The 27,058-nt window shown below is 41.2% G+C and overlaps 1 protein-coding gene across 1 annotated transcript in view; it reads left to right on the plus strand.

The window, feature by feature from the left end:
• The window catches only part of Ttc29 (tetratricopeptide repeat domain 29), a 127,789-nt gene that overhangs the window by 28,475 nt on the left and 72,256 nt on the right, over positions 1-27,058 (plus strand). Inside the window, exons 6-7 of the mRNA XM_013029523.1 lie at positions 16,576-16,788; positions 21,589-21,674. Coding sequence (XP_012884977.1) covers positions 16,576-16,788; positions 21,589-21,674 — 299 coding nt within the window. The remainder of the gene's footprint in view (positions 1-16,575; positions 16,789-21,588; positions 21,675-27,058) is intronic.

The raw sequence follows: 27,058 nt of genomic DNA on the forward strand, positions 1-27,058 counted from the left end.
GATTGGTCCAGACAAGCAACAGCTAGGCGGCAGCTGTGCTGGGGGGGCAGGTGGCTACCTCCTGCTTCCGCGGGTGCCCCCATTCAGGTTAAAAGAGGACACCAGCCAGCAGATGGCAATGGGCAGGTTGTCAGGGCCCAACCAAGCCGGCGATAGTCCAGGGCAAGCCTCCAGCTCCCTCAGGGGACTGTGGAGCAAATGAGGAACATGAGCTGAAGCCATTTTCACAGAGACTGGGCACATGGTTGCAGTCGGGGGTGATGTTCAGCCCACTGGCACAAATGTAGCTAGGCCCCATGCAGAGTGGAGCACAGCAGACAGATTCAAACCCCCACCACCGCTGCTGACAGTGGCCCCAGTGGATGGTGTGGCCTTGTTCCCATTGGCTCAAGGGCTGGCAGGTTCATTCTTTACATCAGCTCTCTCTAGTAGGCATGCATGGATCCTGGATTGGCAAACACTTGTAGCAGATCTCTGGCAGTATCTTCCTGTGGAATCTTCCCTTGATTGGGAAGGATCTGTCATGCAAACTGGACGCACAGGCAAGGAGAATTCGGAACACATCCCTGGGTCCCTGGAGAAAATGCTCCAGGCTGGATCAATATTCAGTCTAGAGCGGTATTCTGAGCTCTGGCATGGCAGATGCTGGGCAAGCCCTGTCCTCTCCTTTCCAGAGAGAGAAGGGGCCTTTTCAGACACAATCAGGGAGGGACCAACTCTTCCTCTCACAGAAGGCCAGAACCCACAGAAAGCTGATGTGGCACAGCCTCAGCTTCAGTCCTCTCCAGCCACGCTAGCCTCCGGGGTCTGGTGCAGCATCAGGTCCAGAGGACCTGAGGACCCGGGTCCATGCATCATCGACAGGACATTGGGTGAGGGATGGATGCAGACTCTCAGAGGGCTCACTCCTTCCCCACTTCTCTCTGTAATGACTTAGGAACCGATCATATTCTTGCTTTTGACCTACTTTTGACCCACTTACTAGACACCAGTGCTAAGATGAGCTCATTCCCCCAGGGCCCAAAGGAGGCCATCCTCTTTGAGGAAGGACTGGACTAAAAGGACTGGTGTTGGACTAGTTAGGTCTTCCTTTCCGGACACCTTTTATGCTGCCCCTGTTCCCACAGTTCCAGTGGGTGTCTTCCAGGCATCCTCTTGCACTTTTCCAGTAGCTCATGCTATTGCCGATTGCTGCAGGACATAGGAGGATGACTTGCTGCTCTCCTGGACCGTACATATGAGGTGCTTGCGTGATCGTTGAAGACAGGTGCAGGTAGGGGACACCCTTGTAGGAACAGCTTAGAACAGCCTGTCTCGTCTCTACCCAGGAAAATGACAGTCAACCGTCAGTTCTAGGACCTGAACAGAGTAAGTCAGCCAGGACAGCCCACTCTTTCTGAGGAAGTTCCCCTGGTTATTGGGAGAATTGGAGACCAATACCACAGATCTGGATTAATCTCTACTTAGCCCAGGCTGTCACACAGGAGGGAACCCAGCCATCTAACTATGAGGCCTCGCCTCATAAAAGTTCCTTCGCCTCCCCAGAGCACCGCAGTCTCTCTGGCCTTCAAGAGATACACTGGAACCACACTACAGGGTGGAATGGTAAACTTGATAGAGGAAGTGAAGACTTAACCCCCAGTACCTGAAGAATGTGACCTCAATAGAAAGTAGGGTCACTAGGAGCCAGTGGCTCACACCTGTAATCCTAGCTACTGAGGAGGCTGAGATCTGAGGGTCGCAGTTCAAACCTAGCCTGGGCAGGAAAATCTGTGAGACGGTTATCTCCAGTAAACCACTCAAAAAAATCTGGAAGTAGTGGTGTGGCTCAAGTGTTAGAACACTAGGGTTGAGTACAGGGATGCTCAGTGACAGTGCCCAGACCTTGAGTTCAAACTCAAGGACCGACCAACACACAATCTGCCAATGGTCAGATTAAAATGAGGACATTGTGATGCCAGGCACCAGTGGCTCTTGTAGCCTGTGCAAGAAAGTCTGTGAGACCCCTATCTCCAAGTAACCACCAAAAAGCCAGAAGTGCAGTTGTGGTTTAAGTGGTAGAGCACTAGCCTTGAGTAAAAAACAACAACAACTCAAGGACAATTCAAACCCCAAGGCCCAGAGTTAAAATCCAGAGCCAGCACAAATAAAAAGAAGACCAAAGTGGGGTGGGGGAGGTAGGATGGAAGGCCTTCATCCAAAATGACCACACCCTTATAGGGTGGGGAACAGTGGCTGCTGAGCCAGCCAGGGGCAGAGGAGAGATGATGGGAAGACACAGCGACACCATCAACAAGCCAGGCCACATCCCAGGCCACCCAGGCCAGCATGAGGCAGAGGGGAGGATGTTTTCTCATAACCCTCAGAAGGAATCTGCTCTGCTGACATCTTGGTTTGGGATTTCCAGCCTGGACTTCCAGTCTGGACTTCTATCCTTGAACTTCTGGCTTTCAGAACACTGAGACAATGCATCTCTGTTGGTGATCAGCCATGTCATTTGTGGTAACCCCAGAGAGCTAAACCAATGTACAACCTAGTGACAGTGGTTTCTTTAAGGAACCAAAGATATTATTACAGGGGGAAACAAAATAAAACGTCAACAATGGGGTGACATCTGAAGAATGTGAGGTGCCTTCTTTTTAAACTCTTGACATGTCAAAGTTTGGGGGTGGTGATCAATTGAATCCTATCCAAAGTGACACAAGATGATAAACAAAAACTCCTTAATAGCTCATATGAATAGTCTTTTCCTAAAATTTTGGCTTTTTAAAGAATATATTCTATATACCATTATAAATGTGGCTTTATTTTTATTCTTTAGCATTTGAAAAGAGTTTTATGATTGCATTGCTCAATTCTTAATAAAAAGGTAAAAAAAACACAATAATTTAATACAATCCAAGACGCCACATCAAAATGGATAGAAACTTCATTGTAATTTCTTATTTGTCATGGAATAACATTTTCCAGTTTATTAGAAAAACAGCCTTAATAACTAAAAGACATGCAATGGATATATCAGTTTTTAGTGTGGTATTTTATTTTCTCTTTCATTTTATTAAAAATTAATAGAGATATAAGCGCAGTTGAAAGGATTTAAAAACCCATCAAATACACAAACTCTCCACTGGGGCAGCCTCTGGAGAAAGGGCATTGGCGATGTGGAAAGATATGAAGACTTATTTTACATGATATTTCCTTTCCCACTGTTAGAACTGGTGACTTTGTGCATGTGTTATTTTTTAATTGAAGGAAACCTGACTAGATTTTTTTATAAAAAAAACAAAGTATTGAACAAAGAAGGTTTTGATAGTGAATAAGAGATAATCAGGAAGATGAAAGAATCATTATAGATCCAATCACACTATTAGTGGTGTAGGGAAGTGTGAGGTGCTATTTAAATGCAGAGATTGAACTGTCAGCAGCTAGCAATGGAAGCCCAAATCTGCAGAGACTTTGGGAAATATGGGACAAAAGTTTTAAGTAATAAATATCAAGCAGAACGTTGCAAATGCACACATAGGGGGTTAGTAAACACTGGGAAAGTTATTAGACAGGACAAGTCACTGAGCCTTTGTTGATTGTGCCATTCACTAGTGGACTATGACTCCAGGAAGTCAGTTCATCACTGAGAATCTCACTTTCCTCATCTCTAAGATGAGGGGTGGGAGATTGTTTCACAGAGCTCACGCACAGCTCTGATTTCTATGGGTCAACTTCCTTACTTCCTGAGGTGAGGAAAATGCCAGTTTAGGAAGAGAGTTGGAACCTTCTAGTAACTTCTTTGCACCCCTCTGTGTAATTCTAGTTCTTCAGAGCACTATTGTGGGACTAGTGTCTCCCTCAGCACGTTGGTGGCTTTTAGAAAGATGGCTTTCTCCATTCATAGCGTCTCTCACTCCAGGGGGGGGGGCAATCACTCAAGAGTTCCTCCCCAGAAAAGGAAAGGATTGGTATCAGGCCTGTGAGCAGCATTTCCAGCCAATCCCCACGTGAGCCTGGCCAAAGAAGGAAGGCAGGAAGGAAGAAAGCCCAGCGCATCAGCACAGGAGGTGCGGCTGGGCATCCACTCCGTCCCACCAGCCTGGCCACTGCTGTTCTTTCCATAGTATCTCTCTTCACTCATCTGACGGTCCATCCCATGTCCTTCTGCCTTCAGCCCCACCCTGGACCTCCCCAGTGCCCTCTGTAGACCTTCATAGATAACACACAGTGGCAACAAAGCAATTTAGGGAAACTTGCTTGTGAGCTTCTTTGTTGGCTCTGGGCTTGTGCTTTGGATTCAGAAGCTCCACCATCTACTCCACTCATGCAAAGATTCTCTTCTTCTCTTTTCCTGCAAACCATACACACATGAAGAGGAGAGGCTGTGTTCCAACAGGAAATCTCCCTGCTGCTTTTCTGAGTGGTTAGGATCGCTTTCATGTGTGCAGTCAGTGCTCAGTACATTTCATCTGTCTCAGTAACTTGAAGGCTTTTTTAATTTTTTGGCAAGTTCTGTTGTTTCGCTTGCATACTGAGCTACTGCATACAGCGGAGCTAAAACTCTGAAGGAGAATTGGGTTGACAATGGAAGAAGCAAGAATTTTCTCTGCTGACTCATATTTTGTAAGTCAGGATCTCTACAAATGGATGCCCAAGGAAAAATGCTATAAGCATGGCTCTAAGGTCAAGCAAAACTTGTTTCTGCAGAATGACAGGTAGAGGCAGATGTGGTAAATTGGAAATAGTTCTCAGTTGCTTCATACTTTTTTTTTCGGTTGTGGGGCTTGAACTCTGGGACTGTGAGCTGTCCCTCATCTCTTCAGCTCAAGGCAAGTGCTCTATTATTTGAACCACAGCACCACTTCCATTTTTCTGGTGGTTAATTGGAGGTTAGAGTCTCACAGAGTTTCCTGCCAGGCTGATTTTGAACTGTCATCCTCAGATTTCAGCCTCCTGAGTAGCTAGGATTACAGGAGTGAGTCACTGGTGCCTGGCTGCTTCAGACTTTTTATGTCTTCATCATTTGCCAAATCATGAAACCATTTCCCTCATGGTTCTGTCTTTAGTCCTAGCCCAGCCCAAGAATCCGATATAGAATTCAGCTGGTATCTCATTCCCTCAGTAGCACCAGGGAAATCCACCATCATTACTAAATCCAGACTATCCAGATTACATGTTATGCAGGTGGATCTTGAAGAAAGTTCTGCAAAGCTTAGTACAAAATAGAAATCTTCTAGAAATGAGGTACAAAATTGAAGAGAAAAGGAGTAGTAAACTGAGTCAGTTGGAACAAGTAGATGTGGATGGGTTTACTTATAAAGCAAAGGTTTTTGTCACATGTTGAAATCCAAATGTGACTTAAGTTGTTCTGTAATCATGGGTAGAGTGACCTATAGCAAAGGAAAGCAGAGAAAGGAGGGAGACTGAGGAAGTGTTAAGACCAGTGAGGAGAGAGGTGGGTATGTTGTGTGAATAAATGCAAAGGAGGAGGATGGATCTATATCACACAGCAGCAGTGTTCAGACAGAAAGAAGAGAGTGGAACATGTGACTTGTATGCAGTATACATAGAAAAGAATTAGTAGCTATATTCGATGTGAAATATATGTTAATTGATAAAGCAAAAACACTAAGACAATTGTAATTTAAAAGGAAAAGATATGGACAATTCACCAGAGTATAATAATGAATTCATAGAGAAAAGACACAACTTAAACATCAATTTGAATAATTGCAAAGTACTGTTTAACATTTCTTAAAATAAAGGGAGGCGGGGAGGAATCGCTATTCCTTAAAGTAGGGTTTATGTGAATTGCTGGTGATTGCTGGTGATCTAGAGAATCGTTTCAATGGTTTGGAAAGTATTATAGCAATATACAACCTTTCAAAACGTAGTTATGAAAATACACAGTATGAAAAATAATTCTAATATAACAATCTAGATAAGCAGGAAACTTATAGTCGACTCCTTCCAATTGTATTCAAATTACAAATGAATATAGAAACAGAGTAGAATAAAAACTAAACAAAATAAGCACCTTTTGAGTGATTGATGATGTTATTGCTGCAATATTTTAACATTTTTCCCCAGAGTGTTTTGTTCATGCTGATTTATTTTTGCCTTTAAACTAAGTAAATGTGCCTTACATTATGGTCTTGCTAAATATTACTTGTTTTGCTTTATTGGATTATATTTTCAGAGTTCTTTGGTATTTGGGGTCCAAGTTAGAGCAGTTATCATCCCAGGCCTGAATGAGTTCCTAGGACTTTGGTGACTTAATGTGAGAACCAGGAAAGTCTTTGGGAAGCTTGCACGAATGGGGTCATACTAAGGAAAGCAAACAATGCACGTTTCCTTTGTCTATCTAAATCTGGTATTTTATTCATGGATTCACAATACTGAGGCAATAACATCGTTATTATTTGCTATTAATAGATTTTTTACAAGCACGATAGGATTATTTTTTGGTTTTAAATGATTTGTATTTTCTGTCTAAATTGCTGTCTTATTTTAAAATTTGTAAGGAGGAAATGTCTGTTATAGATGGTATGTTGTTAGAGAAATGGCATTTTACACCGACAATGGATCCCTTTATAAAATAGCCTTGAAAAATACACATCTTGATGAACATTATGGGTATCTGAAGGCGGCAGGAACAAATAAAAAATCAGCAACAACTCCTAACGCTGTCCATAGGCTTTCTCCATGGGGTATTGAAGTCTTTGTCGCATCTTTAGTACAATTCAGCAAGTTGGATGGAACATTTTCCCCCTCTTTATAGTTAAAAAAAAAATCTAAGTGTTCATCTTCCTCACTTGCAAATTTCTTGTAAGCCTGCATCTTAAAAGTTTCTTGGAGGAAACCTTTCCCCAAAGGAGGTTGTGTGGCGGAGCAAAGCCTGTCTTCCAGTGAGGGTGGAGGCACCAGCAGGCCTCTGATCCAAGGCCTCCTCGTTCAGTCACCAGCCACCATGCAGAGCAAGCGCCTCTCAGCCCATCGCTGGCTATTGACAATGCTCACCACTTTCTGGCGACTTCTTCCCACACTTTATTTTTTAGTCAGAAATCCCACAAACAGATTTCAAAAGTGGCTTCTCGTTTACATTATCCAAGAGGTGCCTGACCAGATCAATGATTAGAAACAGAGTCACTTTTATACCTCCATTAAGGTCTTTCATTAGAGTCTAATAATCAAAACTATTTTTAGAAGTCGATTAGCATTGCTATTCCTATCTAAGTTAATTGTCCCTTTCTGGGTCATGTCCATTTATTCTCCATCCACTCTGTGTACACATTCATAAGGCCCAATAGTATTTAATGAAGAGATCCTTTTTAAATATTGATAGCCACGAGAAAATTATACCATGTTTGATCTGTGTTAAAGAATCCAAGTCCAAGATCTTTGAATGGAACTTAGAATAAAAAATGTAATTAGGTTACATCCCTAAAGTCTGATATATCTTTAAACAAGACTGCAAATGAAACTTTATTAAAGCTTCAAATGAATTATTTCATGGCTTTTTTTTTTGAAAATTCATTTTCTTCCCCTTCTCTTTCATGTCTGTTACTGGCACTGCTGCTTGTATTTTACCTGTCTTTCTCAGGTGGTTTAATTATTTACTGCTTAACGAGTAGTGCCGGGCGGAAGTCTCCTTCAGAGGTGCCTGCTCGGCAGCAGGTTTTCTGTTTCAAAGCTTTCCAAGGAGGCCTTGAATCGCTGTACCTACCAGCACCTCACGCTTCCCTGAACCAACCAGTCTGGAGGCGGTTACTTCCTCTGGCTGAAGCCAAGAACTTCTCTAGAAACTCCTCTACTGAGGTACAACTGAGCCCGAGTCAGCTGGGCGCATGAATCTCTTAATCAGTGTCTGTACCATTCAAGTTTTAAAGCACCTCATGTACAGGGCCTATCCAGAGACACTTAAACAGGTCACATAACACAAGAAGTCACCGGATGTCTGTGAAACAGCACAGAGACGACACCATTTTATCTGCATGGGCGGCAGCCACACTCTGAGTGTGGCCTTGTGAACCTTGTCCAGCCCCTTATAAGAAGGGTGTGAGTGGTGAGTTGGCTTCACGGCGTTGAAGTTCAAACCTTGGGCCCTGCCTGGAAATCAAAACATGGCACATTTTCCAACCAGGTTTTGAACTTCTGTTCTTTTGTCTAATCGGTATGTATATTCAGTCCGTACAATCATCGAAGCTCAGCTTCCTCATCTCTAATATATAAACATTATGTATGAATTAAGATCAAAGAGGCTATTAAAATATGCATACATAGTGACGTACATGCTAACATGTTTGTATTTACCATGTGTGTGCACATGTATAGACACAGCAGCTAGTATCATGGCCAACACATATTTAATGTTCAATATTGGTATTTCTGTCCCTCTTCACTCACCCAATTTCTGTCTGATAGTGGGGTTTTTTTTCCTTCTATTATCTGAAACAACGTATGTTCATCACTCATTGAGGTAAGATGGAGAGGGAGAAAATTAATACCCTTCTCCCTCCACTCACCTCTGGTTTCAATAGTCAGTTTTGGTACTTTGGTATATACAATTAATTCCACAGCTATCACCTTGCTCATAGAAACACATAAAAATCAGATTGAAGGTGGTTGATTTAAAATCATGAGCGGTATGTAACCAGATAAGAGTGCCACTATTGATTAAATCTGAGCAATATAACTCATTAGTTAGCTGATCAAACATCAATATGGAATTTATTTCCAAGACTTCTATGTCTGTCAACACTTTTTACTAAACATCTTTAGTGAGGTGAAGGTGTAAAGGTAAAACTATGATGTGGAAGAAAAATAGTAAGTTCTGCTAACTCTCTAAGGTTTATTAACAGCTGGCATTCATTTCATTCTTATATAAAATAAAAATACTGCATGATCTTATATATTGTGTTTAAATTTTTTGGAGTAAATTTGATGCCATCCCTTGTTCTCTTTTAAGAACGAAGGTTCTGGGTTAGTCGGACTTTTTGTCACTGTAAGAAATACCTGAGAGACATAGTTAAGAGAAAAGGATTTACATTGCCTCGTGGCTTTAGAGATTTCAGCCTGTGGTCTACTGGCTCCATTGCTTTGGTCTGAGTAGAGACAGAGCATTGTGGTGGGAAGGGAGTAGCAGAGAGCCATTCATGTCAGGACAGCCAGGAAGTCAAGGGGAGAATGGAAGGGCCTGGGACAAAGTGTCTTTCAGGGCTAGCCCACAGTGACCTGCTTCCTCCAATTAGGCCCTAGAGCCCAGTAATGCCATCCTATTATGAATCCATCAATGGATTTATCCACTGATTAGGTCAGTTCTTGAGAATTCAATCATTCCCATCCTACATTCTCCCATCCTACATTCCCTCCACCAGGCTTTTAATACATAAGCCTTTCACCTTCACACCTGACGGTGCTTAATGATGGATGCTCAGAAATTACAAACTCAGAAACCAGTACTGTCGTTTATGCTTATTATATAGCTGATTCGAACTTGCCCATTGCCTGCTGCTCAGCCTCCTAAAACCATAAACCACAACAGTTGATAACAATTCCACCAGAGTATTTTGACAGTTGCAGAAGCTTTTCTAGATTTTTATTTTAAAAATCAAGCCAAGCTCATTGGTACACTCCTGTGATACCAGCTACCTAGAAGGCAAAGATCAGGAGAATCAAGCAGTTCTAGCTTAGAAAGTTAATGGGACCTGGTCTCAATAAGCCTGGCATAACAGAGCATGCTCATAGACCCAGCTATGAGTGAGCCATAAGTAGGAGGCTTGCTGTCTGAGGCTATTCCCAGGCCAAAATGTTGATATGCTAGCTGAAAAATAAAAAAAAAAAAATCTTGGTCAGGCGCCTGTAATCCTAGCTACTCAGGAGGCTGAGATCTGAGGATTTCAATTCATAGCCAGCCCAAGCAGGTAAGTTTGTGAGACTCTTAGTCCCAGTAAACCACTAAAGAACTGGAAGTGGTGCTGTGGCTTGAGTGGTAGAGCACTTGCCTTGAGCTGAAGAGCTGAGAGACAGCACCCAGGCCCAGAGTTCAAGCCCCACGGCCAACAAAAAAAAAATCTGTGCTAGTTTTGTTGACATCAGTAATTTTTAAAAAAACAACCTTGGAGTACCCCTTCTCCTTTACATGTTTTTCTGTATTTTTGACATAATTTTCATTGATTTAGTGTGTGACATTCCTTAATCAGTGTCTAGTATCTTCCCCCTCATATCTTCTTGAAATCTATATTCAAAATGACACAGGGATTTTTTTTAAGGATTTTGAATTTCTTCTAAATACCTCAAAGTCGCTACTCAAAAGTTATAGGTGCATTTTCCTCACAGTTTATTAGGGATCTATTGAATTACAGAAAGAAACCTTTGTCTCCTGTGTTCCATTTTGCATTGGTGTATAGTAGATTATAGCAAACAACAAATCTTGTCCGACAGGAGATAAACCCTGGCATATGATTGTTTCCATTGGAAGTGTGGCAAGCCCTTAACTATTTCAGCATGAATAGTGCCATTATAATTATCATAATTGAATGTAAAAAACCAAAGGATAATGTAATTTGTTCATGCAATTAAGCCAAAATGGAAGGCACAATGCCTTTTGTTTTTAGCAAAGTGTAATAATATTTTTCTCCTTTGCTACTGTTCACTATTGCTTTTAGTGGATTTTATGTCTCCACTGAACAGAATATTAACATATGCCAAAGAAATTCAAGATAAAAATGCAACACAATATGCATAAAGCTTTATTGTTCCTTTAGGTTGTTGTCTTAAACTGAAGTGGACAATTTCCTAAAGTCTTTGACAACTGCACAGTTAGGAACTAAATACACTCAAGATATATATCAGGGTAGCTAAAGAGATGGGCCTCTCTCGTACCTGTCAAATTATTTTCATGCAACTATTTCTATGGCATTATTTTTACTGGTGACTGTGCAGGTTGATAGAAAGGGGAGATAATTAGCTGTGTTCAGGATTGCTGATGCACAGAACTAAAACAGGCCAGTCCCTGCATCTCAGAGACTATGACATTTAAAATTACCTGAACAATAGCAGTAGCCATCTTTGGACATAATTAACATCTTGCCTAATTAATGTCAGGTCTATTTATGAAATGTGGTTTTATTCAAACTTATATCTTGCAAACTTTGGATTTGGGTGTTGTCTTATTAAACAGGGCAACTTCTTTTTTTCTTTTTCTTTTCTTTCCTTTTCTATTTTTTCTTATTTTTTTCATCTCCCTCCCCCTTCAAGTAATCAATGCACTGCTGAATGAGTTCATTTTAATGCACTCAATCATGCCTCTAATGTTCGTAGCTTACGGGCGCAAGCATCAGTAATGCAGGAATGTTATATGGCTTTAGTTTGTGCCATTTCATAAAATATTCATGGAATCAAAAATGTGCATCAAAATAGCGGCTGAGAGAATTACATTTATGTTCCTGCTTTTATGGCAACTTCACATTTAAACCCATTTGTGTTAATATCTAGTCAATCTTCCTACTTTAAAAAAAAAGCTAAAATGGGAGAGATCATATACATTCTCCTTTGCTTAATATTTGTTCTAGGCATCTGCTGTGATACAACAAATATCTATAAACTTTCAGAGATATTGGGCAGAGAAGGGGAGGGGTGCAACAATTTGGATAATATCCAAATATATAAAATCTTATTTTCACTACATAGTGTCTATCTTAACATCTTACCAAGCATTTTGCAGTTTACAACATTGTCTGGGTTTTGTTTGTATTTTCAAATAAATGGATGCAATCCTTATTCATGTGAGCTCTGGATAACATCAAAGTTCCTTGTAGTATTTTTACTTTTAAGTGTGTTCTTTAGGTCAAAAACCTACAGATTCATACCAGACTATTTTTTCTGAAGATATCATATAATTGTTAATCATGAAGATGCTGCTGCTGATGATAATGATCGTATTACTACTACTGCTACTACTACTACTACTACTACTAATAATAATAATAATAATAAACAGTGGCTTGGGCTTCCTCTCCACATACCTAGGTATTCTTGGCTTGCGGCATTGTTCGTGGTGGTTTTCCAAAGATATGTTTTCTGAGATGATTTGATAACATCGAAATAAATTAACCATGGATCATGTCTGTGCAGAGGCATTCCTGGAAATGCTGAGGTTCCATTTCTTTCCCTGATTCATGGGAACTGCTGATAATCTGCCCAGACTTTTGCTTGGTGTAGAAGTGGGCATTGCTAGCAACCAGGCACCATGTTTGATTGCTGGTGTGACTTCCTTGTCCTGGTCACGGTAGCTGTGATTCCAGTTACTCAGCAGTCATGACAAGGGTGAAGATTTCATCCCGGAGCTCTGTAATGATCTCTGGGGATTTCCCTCTCCCATTCAGTTCTCTGTTCAGTTGTATTTTTGTGACACGTTTGCGAATCACTTCCCTCTGCCCAGCATCTCTTCCTCAGTGGAAGATACAATGCTAACACTTGATCTTTTCAGGGGAAGAATATTCTTGGACATTTGGCTAAAACATTTGTCCTTTATCCAGAAATCTCACTGGCTTTCTATAAAGTTTATTTGATAAGAAAGGGTAGACTACCTATGAACACTGAAAAATCTGGTTTGTTCTTATCATGGCTATTTACATTTAGCTTTGCATAATAATTACTGCACTTACAGTCTTGGGGTATTGAATTTAGATTTCTCAGAGAAAATGGGTATACAATATATCTTATTAAATGCCTAGTTAATATCAGGGTCCTTTTCCAAAAGTAAGATCATTTTTAAGGTCCTAATCACAGTCAGAAACACAAATTGAATGGAAATAACGTCATTGCTAATCATGCTTAAAGGGAATATCTTTATATATTTAAATATATATTTTTATATATTTAAATCACTGCCTTCATTGCATGAACATTCCTTTTTAATATTTTTAAATCAAATTTAACATTAAGACATGGGCTTTCAAATTCCGACCAGCCTTTAGAAAGAGTGGTCAAATCATTTCTGAGCTGATGGTCATTTGGATCAAATCATTACCTGGGTTATATACGACTACCAAATAATTTTAGAAATGAGTCCCTTGCATAGGAGAAGGACTGGAAAATTCTACCGCTGTGTTGGCATTTTATTTAAAATGGCACTGAACAAAAGAGCAGTGATCAATTTCATCTGTGGTGAGGTGTGAGGGGCGAAGCCCACTGATGGCTGGATGGGGCTGAACACAGGCGTGGCTGATGACATCCAGGGTACCTAGAGGATCCTGCGGCAGCGGAGGCGGGGTGGGGGGAGGCGGGCATGCCGGGGAATTGACATGGAGTTGTGGTTGAGCATCAGACTCCTTCAGAAAGACCAATTCGACCCAGAAGAGTCTAGAAATCATTGAATTAACCTTTGTTGATAACATGACACTTCTCCCAGGCATCACTGAGCTTCCTGACTCTTGGTTTTCCTGAGTTCTCTAATGCGGGAGACCCATTTCTGTGGATTTTCAGGCATCTTGAATTCCTTATCATCACTCATCCGAATTCCTAGTTATGTGTTTGTATCATTTGATCCCATAGAAGCCTCAGTTTCTCTGTAATAAAAGAGAATAATAATAATCACATCTACTTCATCAGTTAGCTTTTGGAAGGTTAAATAAGATGATGTGCCGAGAGAAAAGTCTTCCATTTTGACAAGCACCCTGAGGAGAATCCCAGGAAACAGTGGTTTGCTGTTTGCTTGAACAGGTATAGCTCAGGCCTCCTCGTAGAGACCTCCAGTAGATCCACTGAGATCCGAGCCTTGGCCAGCAGTACACCAGCTCCAACCTGCAAAGCTCCAGTGAAAACCAAGTTCAACCTAAAAGACTATTGCTAACTACTTCAAGGTGACTTCCATAGTAACCAACTGAAACCTATGTCCCCAAACCTCCATTACTTTTCTCCTGACTAGGCAGCCTGGGCTCTCCAGAAACCTTGGTTTCCCAAGAGTTGGTAAATCAGAGGGACATCTAGCTTACTGAGAACACACAGACACTGACCTGCCTCCTCTCTTTCTTCCACTCTCCAGTATTTTCTTCCGCCTCTCTTCTTCCTATTTTTACTCTCGCTTCCTCTTCCTGACCCTATGTAGGTCTAACTTTAGGCATAGACATCTGTTTGCATTTATTATTTGCATCATTATACTTCATTTGCATCCAATTTAATTAATTGGATTATCTAGCGTGTCATCTCTTTCACAGTCCTTCACTGCTGTTGGATTTTTTTTCCTCAGAAACTACCTGGTTCTCTCTGTTTCTTGTGTCTACTATTCCCTATTCACAAGACCCAAAAGAAATATGTATCTCTACTTTATGAACAGAGGTGGGGGGAAAGCAAGAACTCTCATATACGTCTTTCTAGGGATATAGAGCTATAGTTTTAGGCAGAAATATAGTTGACTGAGGAAACATAACACACGTGCGTGTCACTACTCCATTCCAGTTTTTAAAAATGAGGGTCGTGGGTATTGGGCGGAAGGTGTTTTTGGCAAGAAGTGCTACAGGAGAGGGATGAAAAATGATGCCTACTTCTGCAGGAAAAAAAATGAGCTGAACGGACAGATAGGGTCGTGAACTTCCACCTTGAACATTTGTGCAAAGTGAGAAAGGGATTGGGCATTATATTTAAAGGCTTCTCTTGTACAGTGTTTGTTGTGAAATAAACGTGTTGCGATCATAGCAACTTTGGCAAATGCAAAAAGCAAAAGGAAAACAATCAAGGAGATAAGACAATCAGGAAAGAGAATCCATTACCCACATTCCATCTCCCACAGACAATGATTTGAAAGTGTTTGCCGGGGCCTTCACCAATCATACACACCTTGCTGTATGTATAAGGTATCTCAGTCATCTTCTGTGACCATAACATTGATGGCATTAAATTAGTTTTTACCATGCAAAGTTTCATGATGTAAGTGTGTAAACAGCAGCACAATGCACCTTCCTACAGGGTCTTTGCTGACACCTCCAGCGTGGTACTGAAAGGGATCCTAGACATATGCAGATGATCCACTACTGTTGGTCATCTTTCCTTGATGATACTATTCTTATTTGAATATGTGTTCTTTTGTTTAAAATATGTTGTTACTATAAGGTGATGTACAAAACAGTTACAGTAACGTAAGTCAGATGAGTATATTTCTTTTTGGACAGTGTCACCCCTTCTTTCATTCTCTTCCAACATTCCCCTCCCATCCCCACTCATAAGTTATATAGTTCATTTTGAACATAGTGTCTAGTGAGTACCACTGCTGTATATGTTCACCCTTTGTCCCTCTGTTTCTGTTCCCCCCCCTTACCCTCCCAATGACAGACGAGTAAACAAAGATGAAAAAAGAAAACAAAAACAGCAACAAAGGGAAAACTCCTTGTCTCCGTTTCATTTTGAGAAGCATTATTTTATATGATCAGATGCACATAGGCATTGTGACTTTGTGTCCCTCCCCTAAGACTGGGATGTGTGTTGTTTTTGATGTTGCTGCTGTTGGTTTTGAGACAGGGTCTCACTTTGTAGCCCAACCTGGCCTCGAATTTCTCCTGCCTCAGCTTCCTTAACACTGGGATTACAGGCATGCACCACCACACCTGCCTTGTGTGTGCATCCTTTCATACTAATTTGGGTAACAAAACCAACATGACAAAGTGAAATTATATGCATGGTCCTGGCAGCTCAGCTTGCACTCTCAATAAAATCTGTTTGAAGAAACATATTGCGCTTATGCAGTTGGCAGAGGTTAACTTGTCCACATGGTGATATTGTTACCATATGCAATAACTAATAATAGCTAGTTCTGGTAATTCTTGTAATTTTTGTAGTAACAACTAATTCTTGTTTTTGCAAAAAGAATAAGCTGGATTTACAGAGTATAACTTTCATTGGCTAATAGATATTAGAAATGCTATTAGAATACCAACTAATAACACCAGTCATTTTTGGAGCACCAACCCTGGAACACACTGAGGATGTATTAATTCATTTCTCACAAAATTTGTGACAGATAGAACCTTCTCAACCATGTCCAAACACTTTCCTGAGCATGGAGAAATTGCCATCCCTGGGAAAGTGGGGCAGGATTCGGTTGAGATGGGGGCTCTGAGGAAGAATTCCTGCTGTACCACTTCTTCACCAGGCATCTTGAGCTAAACTCTTAAACCTCTCTGAGCCTCAGCTTTCTCTTCTGTAAATTGGAATCACAGCAGACCTCCTCTACCAGAGTGTGTTGAGAATGAACTAGAAAGTGAATGTGAAGCATAGGATAGTTTCTCCAACACGTGACACTCAATAAATGTTGGCCTATATGATTTCTATGTACAAGTATTGCTGGACTTTTACACACAGTCTCTGAATCTCCATCATGGCAGTCAGCCTCTGTGAGCTGATGTCATCTCTCCTGCAGGTGTCTGAGGCCAAACCCAAGGCCCCAGAGAGCTGAACCCTTCCCCATTTAACTCCTTCTCCGCTGTAGATGACCCTGGACTGCGTCCCGTGCCATTACCCCTTTAACAGCAAAGAGCTTTTGAAATTGGGCCCTGGCCCGTGGTTTATCTCCATGAATGTCTTTTTACTCCTCAGGCGAGCTGCAGAAAGCTGCAGAGCATTACGAAGCCTTCCATCACCTGACGCAGGGCCGGAGGTGGACGGACCAGGACGGCCGCGCCCTCAACCTGCTGGCCTGCGAGAGGCTCCTGAGGATCTACAGACAGCTGGCAGACAAGATGGTGGAAAACGAAGATTACAAACAGGCCATCAAAATCCTAAGAAAAGCTTCGGAAGTAGCCAAAGAAGGTAGGTGGAAAAGAACACGGTCACACTGCTTTCTTTCATGGATAAACACTGGTTCTCCCAAGTTTAAAAAAAAAATTGTCATGTGATAGGGTGATTATTTCCTATGAAATGCAAAGGCAAATGTCATCAGAATACTGTCAGACCTCACTAAGAAACAGAGATGGCTTAGTGCTGACTATAAGAAATCCATTTGTTCCTTGAAAGCTTTATCTATAAAATGACAACCCACGGGGGGTCGTGTTGTAAAACAAGGAACCCACAATAATAGGATAAAGTCACTTGTGAGAAAGTTAAGGGAAAGAGAGAAGGGGGGAGAGAGAGAAAGAGGGAGGGAATTTCTGTGTGTGTTAAGGGCTGTTTATTAATTCTCTCTTGTTAGATAATTGAAAAATTATGAGAAATACTTAGTTAGAACCTTGCCTCTAAAAGCCTGGCCACATCAATGTCACCAGACAGCACCATGGTGTGTGGGTCAGGGGAATTCCAGGAGTTTTTTTTTTTTCCAGTCGTGGGGCCTGAACTCTGGGCCTGGGTGCTGTCCCTCAGCTCTTCAGCTCAAGGATAGCGCTCTACCACTTGAGCTACAGCGCCACTTCCAGCTTTTTCTGCTTATGTGGTGCTGAGGAATGGAACCCAGGGCCTCATGCATGCAAGGCAAGCACTCTACCACTGAGCCACCTTCCCAGCCCCTCCAGGAGTTTCTTATTGACACCACAGTAAAAATGCTTTTGTGAGAGCTGCTGGGATACTTAATGTTCCACAGCATTTGTGTCTCTATGAAATAAAGAGAAATCAGGCCACACTCACAAGCTTTTGACCTGCAAACTGCAAGGGAAAATACACTTGTATCTCTCTATCATTATATAGAAACTGCTGATAAAGTAGACTTTGTGAAGGAGAGAAGTAGTTCGGGTCTTAAAGCTATAGTCTTGAAGTCAAGATGATTAGTCTTGCGGTTAAGATGATTAGCTCATGGAAGTAGTTAATTGATTGGCTTATTAATTAACCAACGAGAGTAAACAGGATTGATTTTCTGGTTGTGATTTTAATCTATTAAAGAGTAAAAGTAGACGTCCAAGCTCATTCTCTCTGTGACTTCTTGGGATCATTGTAGTGGAACTATCCGCAGGGAATGGCACTCAGAGAACGAGGCATGCCAGTCGAGGACATGCTGCTGAATACGTGATGAGCCTTCTCCGAAGGGTTAAGTCCTGGCGTCCACCCCTCACTCCAGATCAGTGTCAGCAGCACACTTCAGCCACATGAGACGTCACACGAGCGTTTCCCTGTAAAGGAATGCACATTAGAAAAAGATACTTTACTCAGGCCTCGCTCTGAGTATGTTGTAACTAAGGTAAAAAAAAAAGAAGGCTTCTTGGGTTTCTCCTTTCAGAAAGTACCTCACACAGCCAAAGAATGGAGAGGACTGTAGGAAACTCTTTCTTCTGGTGATGTAGCAGTTCTTAGCACTTCTTTAGACTAAAGGTGATGTGTGTTCGTATTTTCCATGTAAGAGCGCACACGGGTTTGAAGGTTGCGCAGTACTTCAGAGTTCTTCCAGCTGCTGACTCCCTCTTGGATGAAGCCTCTTTTCCTGTTGTCTCCTACTTTCATCAAGGAGCGGGAACCCCCGAGCTGATGACTGCCTGATTTGGGAAGACGTGCGTCCCTGGCTGGCTCACGTAGTGTGTGTGGCACCCTGACACACCCTGTCGGCCAGATTCTCCACTGGGGCACCTCGGTGTCAAGCACAGAGCTCCTGATGCCTTTCACAAGATGTTTTCAAGGTTTACCCATCTTGTACTTTATCTTAGTACTTCATTCTTTTTTATGGCTAAGTAATATTCCATTGTATCGCTTCATCACATCTTCTTTGCCCAGTCATCAGTTGACAGATAGGTGACTTGTTTCCAACTTGCGCCCATTCGGAATAATGCGACAGTGGAGTTGTGTTCAAGCTTCTGGCGCTCTTTGGTATGGGCGTAGGAGTGGAATCGGGGTGATGGGAAAACTCTGCTGGCTTACTGAGGAGCCAGCAACGTTTGAGTGTTTCCTTTTAGCCGCTTCTCCCTCAGCCCTCGTTACCTCGATCCCTCCACCTTTTTATTGCCACCATCTTAGTGAGTATAAGATGCAGAGCTGATCTCACTTCCCTTGGTCTAATGGTGTTGGGCGTTTTTTTCCATGAGCTTACTGATTGCTCATTTATCTTCTCTGCAGACGTGTCCTGAAGGATTCTTCGCCCAATTTTATGTGGGTCATTTGTCTATGATTGAGTTGTTGGAATTTTTAACATATTCTAAATACAAGTCTTTCATTGGATATATGGTTTGAAATCCAATTTATTTATTTTCCATTTGTGTTTTCAGTATCACAAATAAGAAGACTGAATACTCCATTGATTTATATTTCACCCTTATAGTTTTATAAACTCTATTGAGACTTATCAGTTTCAAATGGGGGGTTGGTCGTCTGAGAGGAATTGAGCTTCATATTTCACATGTGTGAATATTTAGTTGTCTTAGTAATATTTGTCAAAATCATTGCTTTCATTGTCTAAATGTAATAATAATTATGAAGTCTGTTTTCTGGATGCTCCATTTTCAGTTTCATTTTCTTGTATGTCTATCCTATGGCAGTAATACATTCTCTTGATTATGCTAGCAGAATTTGAGATGGGAGAATATGAAATTGGAAATGCTCTTTGTCAATGTTCTTTGGTTATTCTCATCATTTGCTTTTCCAAATGAACTTTGGGATAAGTTTCTCATTTTCTGGAATTTTTGAACCTATTGGGAAGTTGGGGAAATATTGCCCAATACACTAAGTTTTTCAATATGGATTATCTATTTGCCTATTATTTTATTTCTTTCAATTACGTTGGTAGTTTGCATTGTGTAGAGCTTGCTTTCTTTTATTACATTTATAGTATTTTATTCATTCTTATTTTTGTACTATCTTTAAGTAGATATGGAAAAGGATATATTTCATTCTTTTGATTGGTATTATAAATAGAATTCTGTCTTATTTTCGTTTTCATTGCCTGAGTGTAAAAATGAACTTGACATTTGTATATCTTTCTTGTATCCTGCAACCTTACTAAGCTATTTATTAACTTCAATCGCTTTTTAGTGGATTCCTTAGGACTACTGAATGTAAAACGATGTCATCTGCAAAGACTGTTTTGTTTTTCCATTTCTGATTTGGATTCCTAATCTCTCTGACTAAAGAGAAGCAGTGGTAGGGGCCATCCTTGTCTTCTTCCTGATCTGAGTGCAACTTTTCAGTGGTCTGCCGTCAAGTAGATGTTAGCTCTGATTCTCATGAGCTCGTGTTTTTGCAATCTGAGAGACCTCTCTCTCAAAATCTCTTGTTCTATTATTAGCAGTGGTAGATTTTCCTTTCTCTCCTCTTGGCCAAGTTTCCTTTTGTATAATATTAAATGTAAATGCTGGTACTCTACAAAAACCAAACAGTTGCTATTTCTTTAGCACAGTTAACCTCATTTAATATGACCAGTTCAGAAACATACCATCAACTTCTAGTGACCCAAGAGGTAACTTCATGGCATGACCCCTTTCTACATCTTTCCCTAGCCCTACCCCTCACCCAGCACCCTTAATCCTATAGTGGAGAAGTAGTGAGGGCCCTGCTGTATTGTCAGAGTAAAAGTTTCTCAGACTGGACAGTGGGCCCATCAAGTCAGCTAAAGAAGGATCCATGGAATAATTCTCTGCAGTCAACAAAACAGCTATAATAGGGAGAACATTCTATCAGTGGCCTTGCTTATCTAGTTTTGAGACTCTTAAAGCCACTGCTGCATGAGTTTAATTCAGTGAGTAGTGAGCGAGTGAATGCAGGGAGAAGAACTCTCACTCCTGAAAACCTTCCATGGCCAGAATGTGGCCTGGAAATCCAAGACAAAAACTAAATGTGGACCTGCCGGTATCTAACCAGGTGTTGGGTGACATTGGAGAACAATGACTTCCAAAAGGAGAGAGAAAAATAAGATTCTTAATAGTTCTTTCAAATACATTAAACTCACATTTATTCTGTAAATGTAAGTAAGTGATTTATTTACGAAATTGTATGAAGTACATCTAGTAGAACCAGCTATTACACCTTTACTTATTTTGCTTTTGAGAAGAAGATTCCTGAAAAAATATATATCACAGAAATTTGAGAGACTAAAATTCTTACAAAATGATGATTAAATACATGGTCATTGATTAGCAAAGAAAAGTATGCCTCAGTATCAACATGTGCACAGAATTTTTGTACCCAGAGGCCAAGCTTGGTCATGTATTTCCATCCATGTTGTCACTGTTGGTTTTAAATTGCACTTTATTGGGACAGCAGTTTTTAATGTGTTGATTATCCACTCTGTTAGAAGCTTAGCTGACTGTCAGTTGTGTAGAGTGAGCATCCATCATTTAAGTGGCTTACTAGCTACTTCCTGAGAGGAGTGGTACGTGGGACAATTATAGATCTTTATACAGTGGACTAGCATAACCATTACTATGTCTGCCAAAATTACATCATAATTTTAGCATCTAGATGGAATTTTTTCATAATTACATTACCAACATACTTTATTTGCCCTGTTGTCTGGGGCCAAGTAAGTCATACTTCTCTCAGTCTACTTTTTGTTCTTAATGCCCAGCAAGGTTTCAGGATCATTGGTAAATATGTAATTTTTTAATGAATAGCTTTCTCCAATCTTAAAAAAAATAAAGATTCTGTTTATTGTGATAAATCATTTTCTGAGTGGGATGGTAATTTTATGCATGATTGCTTTAGGAAATGACAGAACAATGGAAGGTGAAGCATCTTATTACTTGGGCATGGCACATTTATCTGCTGGAGACTATGACACCGCACTAGCAGTAAGTAGCAGTCAACTTTTCATCCTTGCTCTTCTGGTTCTCATTATAGTATATGTTATTATGGGTTTGTCAGAAATGGGTTGGGCCTGATGTAACAGAATAGCAGCTGGGTGCTGTGGCACATGCCTGTAATCCAAACCGTTCAGGAGACTGAGAGCTGAGGATTGGGGTACAAAGCCAGCCCAGGCCAGACCCAGCTGAAAGACTCTTATCTCTAATTAACCAGCAAAAAGCCAGAAGTAGAGATATGGCTCAAGTGGTATAGCACCAACCTTGAAAGAAAAAACTAAGGGAGAATGCCTTGGCCCTGAGTTCAAGCCCCAGTACTGACACACAAAAAAACAAGATTTAAAAAAAAAAGAATAGCAGTGTTCTACATGTATGAGAAAGTGGACCTTGTCATTCATAGAAGAAAGGATATGGTCAGTTACCAGGAAGTGCTTCAGAGTATCTGACAGATTTAATACAGGAGGAAGTGCACATCGTGTTAAAATTAGTGAGTGACTATTTGGTGGCCAACTATTTTGTGTTTGGCTTCAAACACAAAAATGCCAAGAGTTCTCTTTTCTGAATGGGAATGAAGATTATTTTTCCTTCCTTCCTTTTTTTCCTTCTAATATATATAAAGTGCAGCTCCCATTTTCACATGTATTTTGTGGAATAATAGTCTTACTTCATATGTTTAGTTCAGGATCTTATTTTCTCCTTGATATATTTATGCTAAGTAGGAGTCCTGTATTTGGGATAGATGTTTTTCTCTGGCTTCCTTACAACAAATGATAGAAAACTTAGACTTTTCTAGATAATTCTTCCACTTGCTATTTTTCGGCTAATGACATGTGCTGAGCAGAGGTCTCTTCCTGGTGCCCTGGGAAATTTAGAGACCATCAATGTGCACGCTTCTTGCTAAGAGCTGATTTAATGAAGGGCGACCAACTTGTAAACAATTGTAATTCAGAGCGGGATGAACAAAGAGATTGGGAGGGAAGGGTGGTTTGTTCCAATATTGAAGAGCAGGGAAGTCCCCACTGAGCAATTTTCCAGGAACAGGATTGATGCAGGCAGAAACGTGGGAGTCCAGAATGACTGAATGTTAGACATGCATGCACGCGTGCACGTGCACACCCATGCACACACACACACACACACCACAAATATGCTCAGTGAACTTGGGGAACAGTGAATTATCAGGTTAAAGATGATATATTAGGGATTCAAATTAGAAAGTTAATTGAAAACTAGCTTACAGTTAATATAACTGCACGACCTTGGGCTCTAATTCTCAATTGCCTCCTGCATCCTGTGGAGCTGGGAATATATATACTTCATAAGATAGAGTGGGTAAAATGATGGCCTTCCCCAAAGCGTCCATTTCCTAATCCTGGGAATCCATGATTGTATATGGAGTTTATTTAAAGACTTGGAGATGAGACAATTATCCTAGATGAACTGGGTTGGCTCTATACTCACAGACTAGAATCCTTGCAGGGAAACAGCTAAAGAAATTTAGGCAAAAGACGAGCAAACGCACGTGACAGAAAAAAAAAGACCGTGTGAAGATGAGAACAAAGATGGCAGCAACCCTGCCTCTCGTCAAGTGGGCAGATAAGGGTCCATTCTGCATCCCGTATCTTGAACATCATTTTCTGCACTTCGTCTTCCCTGTGTTCTACTGACGCGTTCATCCTTCCTCTTTCCCCTCCCTTCTCTTGCTTTTTGTTTATGTTTCCTTTCTCAGGTTAATAAAAGTCTTGCCTCTAGTTTTCATCTCTAGCTTATACAATTCCATTCCCATCTAAAAATTGGAACCCTGATCTGCATAATAAAACCCGCAGAGTATAAGCTAGTTTAAGAAAGGAAGAATTCCAAATAGGCCATTGCCAGAATTGATAGCCTGCTATAGGAAACATAGAAATACTCTCCGGCTTTTGAATCAGGGGGTGCTTGCTACCAGGGACACCACAACTGGGGAAAACCCAGCAGTGCGCAAGATGAAGAAGCATTCAGTACTGCATCTAATTCATTTTTCCCATCATGCCACGCAGCTTTTGCTAAAAGCCTGTAATTGTTTAACAAATCTCAGATTTTCACTTTATCTCTTCAATTAAGCACATTCACTTTTACTTTGCTTTTTGGGTATCATTTGCTTTTGTGAGGTTTCCAGAAAATTAAGTGTAGGGGAAAATTCAGCAGATCCCACAGCAAACTAAACACAACTGACACTAGCACAGGACTGACTGAAAACTTCATTCTCTGCATGTCCTGAGCTGCATGGTGCACAGAACATTTATTTTTGAAAGTTCTTTTATTATTTATTATTATTTTTATTCCATTTGGTCAAAACTTCATTACTAAATCCACGAATGCAGTGGGATTATTGTATACTGCCTTGCTCAAAATTTAGGTCCTTTGTGCAATATTTCCAATATTTCAACCCTAGAAACTTCTACTTGTTTGTGGTACATGATAATAGGACAAATCTTTCTTGAGGACACGATACCTGTTTATGTACGTTGTCTGAATCAGTTGGTCTATGACAGCAATTGCTTCACCTTTCTCTGTCATCCTCTGGATGAGAACAAATAGCAATGGGAAGACAGCTGGGTCCAGGTTAATGCGGGGTCATAAAACTTGGTTAGAGTTGTCTGGACGGTATAGAGTTACACTCACTAACAAATCTGTGATCGCTACCTGTCTGCGCGAAGTAAAGGCAGTAAATACTAGCATTTCTCAAATAGGGTGCACTCAATGTGCTGCTCAGAGGGTCTATTTATCAGCTCTTTGGAGCGAGGAGACAGCAAAGTGGTTAAGAAGATGAGCTCTAAAGTCCAACTGCTGGAGGAAGGACTCCCAGCTCTCCGCCAATCCGAGGTGTGATGCTGCCCAAGGGACTAAGCCTTTCCAAGCATTCGTTTCTTCACCTGTGAAGTGAGGCCAATACCACCACCCAACTCCACCCAGCCTTGTTACATTTAAGAAAATGGAGGGAAACTCATGGGCTCAAACACACAGAAAGGCCTATCTGTTCTATCACCATGAACATATATTAACATTTTCAACCACACATATATATGAAAATCATCATTTTTTTTTCATTTTGGGCCAGCCACAGTACTCCTCAATCTATATTTGCATGGGTAAAAAATGCTTGTGGGCTGGGATGTAGCTCAGTGGCAAAGCGCTTGCCTAGCAAGCGCAACGTCCTGGGTTCGATTCCCAGTACCAAAAAAGAAAAGACAAAAAAAAATGCTTGTATGTAGTTGAAGTCTGCATAGTTAAAGATGATGAAGGAGTTTTAGACGCATGCATTACATGTTAAAGAATATCTCCACGCCACAGAGGAAAAGCTCTACACAGCAATGGCTTTCTACTTGTTAAGTGGCCAAATACTTGAAGTGGCAGAAGACCTTCGCTGTAGTCTTTGTACTACGGGGGGGGGGGGGGACTGCAGAGTAGAAAGGACATGGTGAGACGCAGCTAAGGCCGGGGTTCAAGTCCTGTTCACTGTATGCTAGCTATATGATCTTGGGTTAGTCATTTCACTTTTTGGAGACACAGTTTCATTAATAAAATAAGTAGCTCAATGGAAGACTCACTATGTTTCTGTGAATAAATATCAAATGAAACAAATACATGTTTATACATTCAGTGATTTTCAACTGTAAGATACTATTGTTACTACAGGCTATAATTAACACTGAATAATAATATCCTAAATATATGATCAAAGGCAATATTTGATATCTGTTCAAAGGGCCTGTTTCTATTCTTAGTTTTCTTTTTTTTGGGGGGGGGTCCGGTTGTGGGGCCTGAACTCTGGGCCTGGATGCTGTCCCTCAGCTCTTCAGCTCAAGGCTAGCACTCTACCACTTGAGCCACAGCACCACTTCTGGCTTTTTTCTTTTTGCTTATGTGGTGCTGAGGAATCGAACCCAGGGCCTCAGGCATGCAAGGCAAGCTCTCTACCACTGAGCCACCTTCCCAGCTATTCTTAGTTTTCTTTAAATGCAATTTACAAGTATTCTTATGTGTCAATCACAGAATGTTTAACTCTATCTTTACATTGGCACATTTAAAACGTTTTTATTATCTTTAGGAAACTACTAATTAAAGGTAGTTTATGAATACAATATATCCTGATCAACGTCGTGAATATTTTGTTCATCTATGCCTTCATTCCTATGTCCTCCTTTCCCCCCCCCAAAGACAGATAAATGAACAAGACAAAAAGAAAAAATCCTCTTGTTTTTTTCAACGTCACATATTTTTTAAATGGAAATAAGATAAGCCAGTATTTTATGGAGAACTTTGATTACTAACTTATTAATCATTTTCCTTTGAGTGAAAACAAATGACATTAATCCAAGGGAGGGAATTTGAGTTCTCCTTGCAATGACCTACGGGGGCTCTTCACTACTCACTAACCAGAAGCGGTTTTTACGTGCCTGTGGGCAATCCTCAGCATTTGGCCTGTGCTCTTGGTTCCATGGCTCCGTATCTGAGGGAGGCTGGTAGATGGGAATTGTGGCCTCTTGCTTTCAGAGGAGTCTGGTTGGCACCAGACGCAGCCCTGCAGACAATCCTGCTTGCAGCCAGTTTGCCTCCCACTCCGGCGTAGGTGCTCAAGGGGGCACTGCTGCCCATCTTGGCTGTGAGCTCAGGGTCCCGCCGTCACTATCCTCCATTGGGATTCCCATCTGCTTCAGCCTGGCCTCATGACCCACCTTAGACAGTCTCCTTCTTAACAGCAGCTCAGAGCAGGCCCGGGATTTTTCTATCTGACGAGTGGGCCCATAGAAAACTGGAACTGTGGAGAATTAATGCCCTTGGGACTCAACCAATGAAAGATGGTTTCCTCGTCTCTCCACTGGAATTCAGGCTTGTTTCTGCACTGCTGCTCCGTGCACTCCAGACTGACAGTGCTCCATTTGAGCCCACGGGCAAGTGGGGAGGTAAAAGTGTTCTTTCTGTGGACTTCCTCCTTCCCAATTCTTCTTCTGGTAGAGCCGCCGCCCCTCCCCTGCCCCGCCACACTACTGCCAACCCCCAAGTTAAATAACTTGTGTCAAATCCATGTCTTAAGGTTGGCTCTGGGGAAACTCAAACCCTGACTGTAAGGTTGTTAGTTTCACAGTGCAGAAAAAGACTCACCTGTATGGCCCACACTTCTAACAGAAACTCAGAAAAGTCCTCATACGATCTCATAAAATATCTGAAAATATGTATTTGAGCAAGAACAATGTGACACATTTAGGTTGAAATCGCAAGTGTCTCTGTTAAATTATTTTGTGTCATTACATTTGTCAGTTGTACAAGGGAGCTCATTGTGACATTTCTATGCGTGCATCCAGTGCACCTTTGTAGCTCGTGCCCACCCCCCCACA

Source organism: Dipodomys ordii, unplaced genomic scaffold, assembly GCF_000151885.1.
Source record: "Dipodomys ordii isolate 6190 unplaced genomic scaffold, Dord_2.0 Scaffold119, whole genome shotgun sequence".
Lineage (NCBI taxonomy): Eukaryota > Metazoa > Chordata > Mammalia > Rodentia > Heteromyidae > Dipodomys > Dipodomys ordii.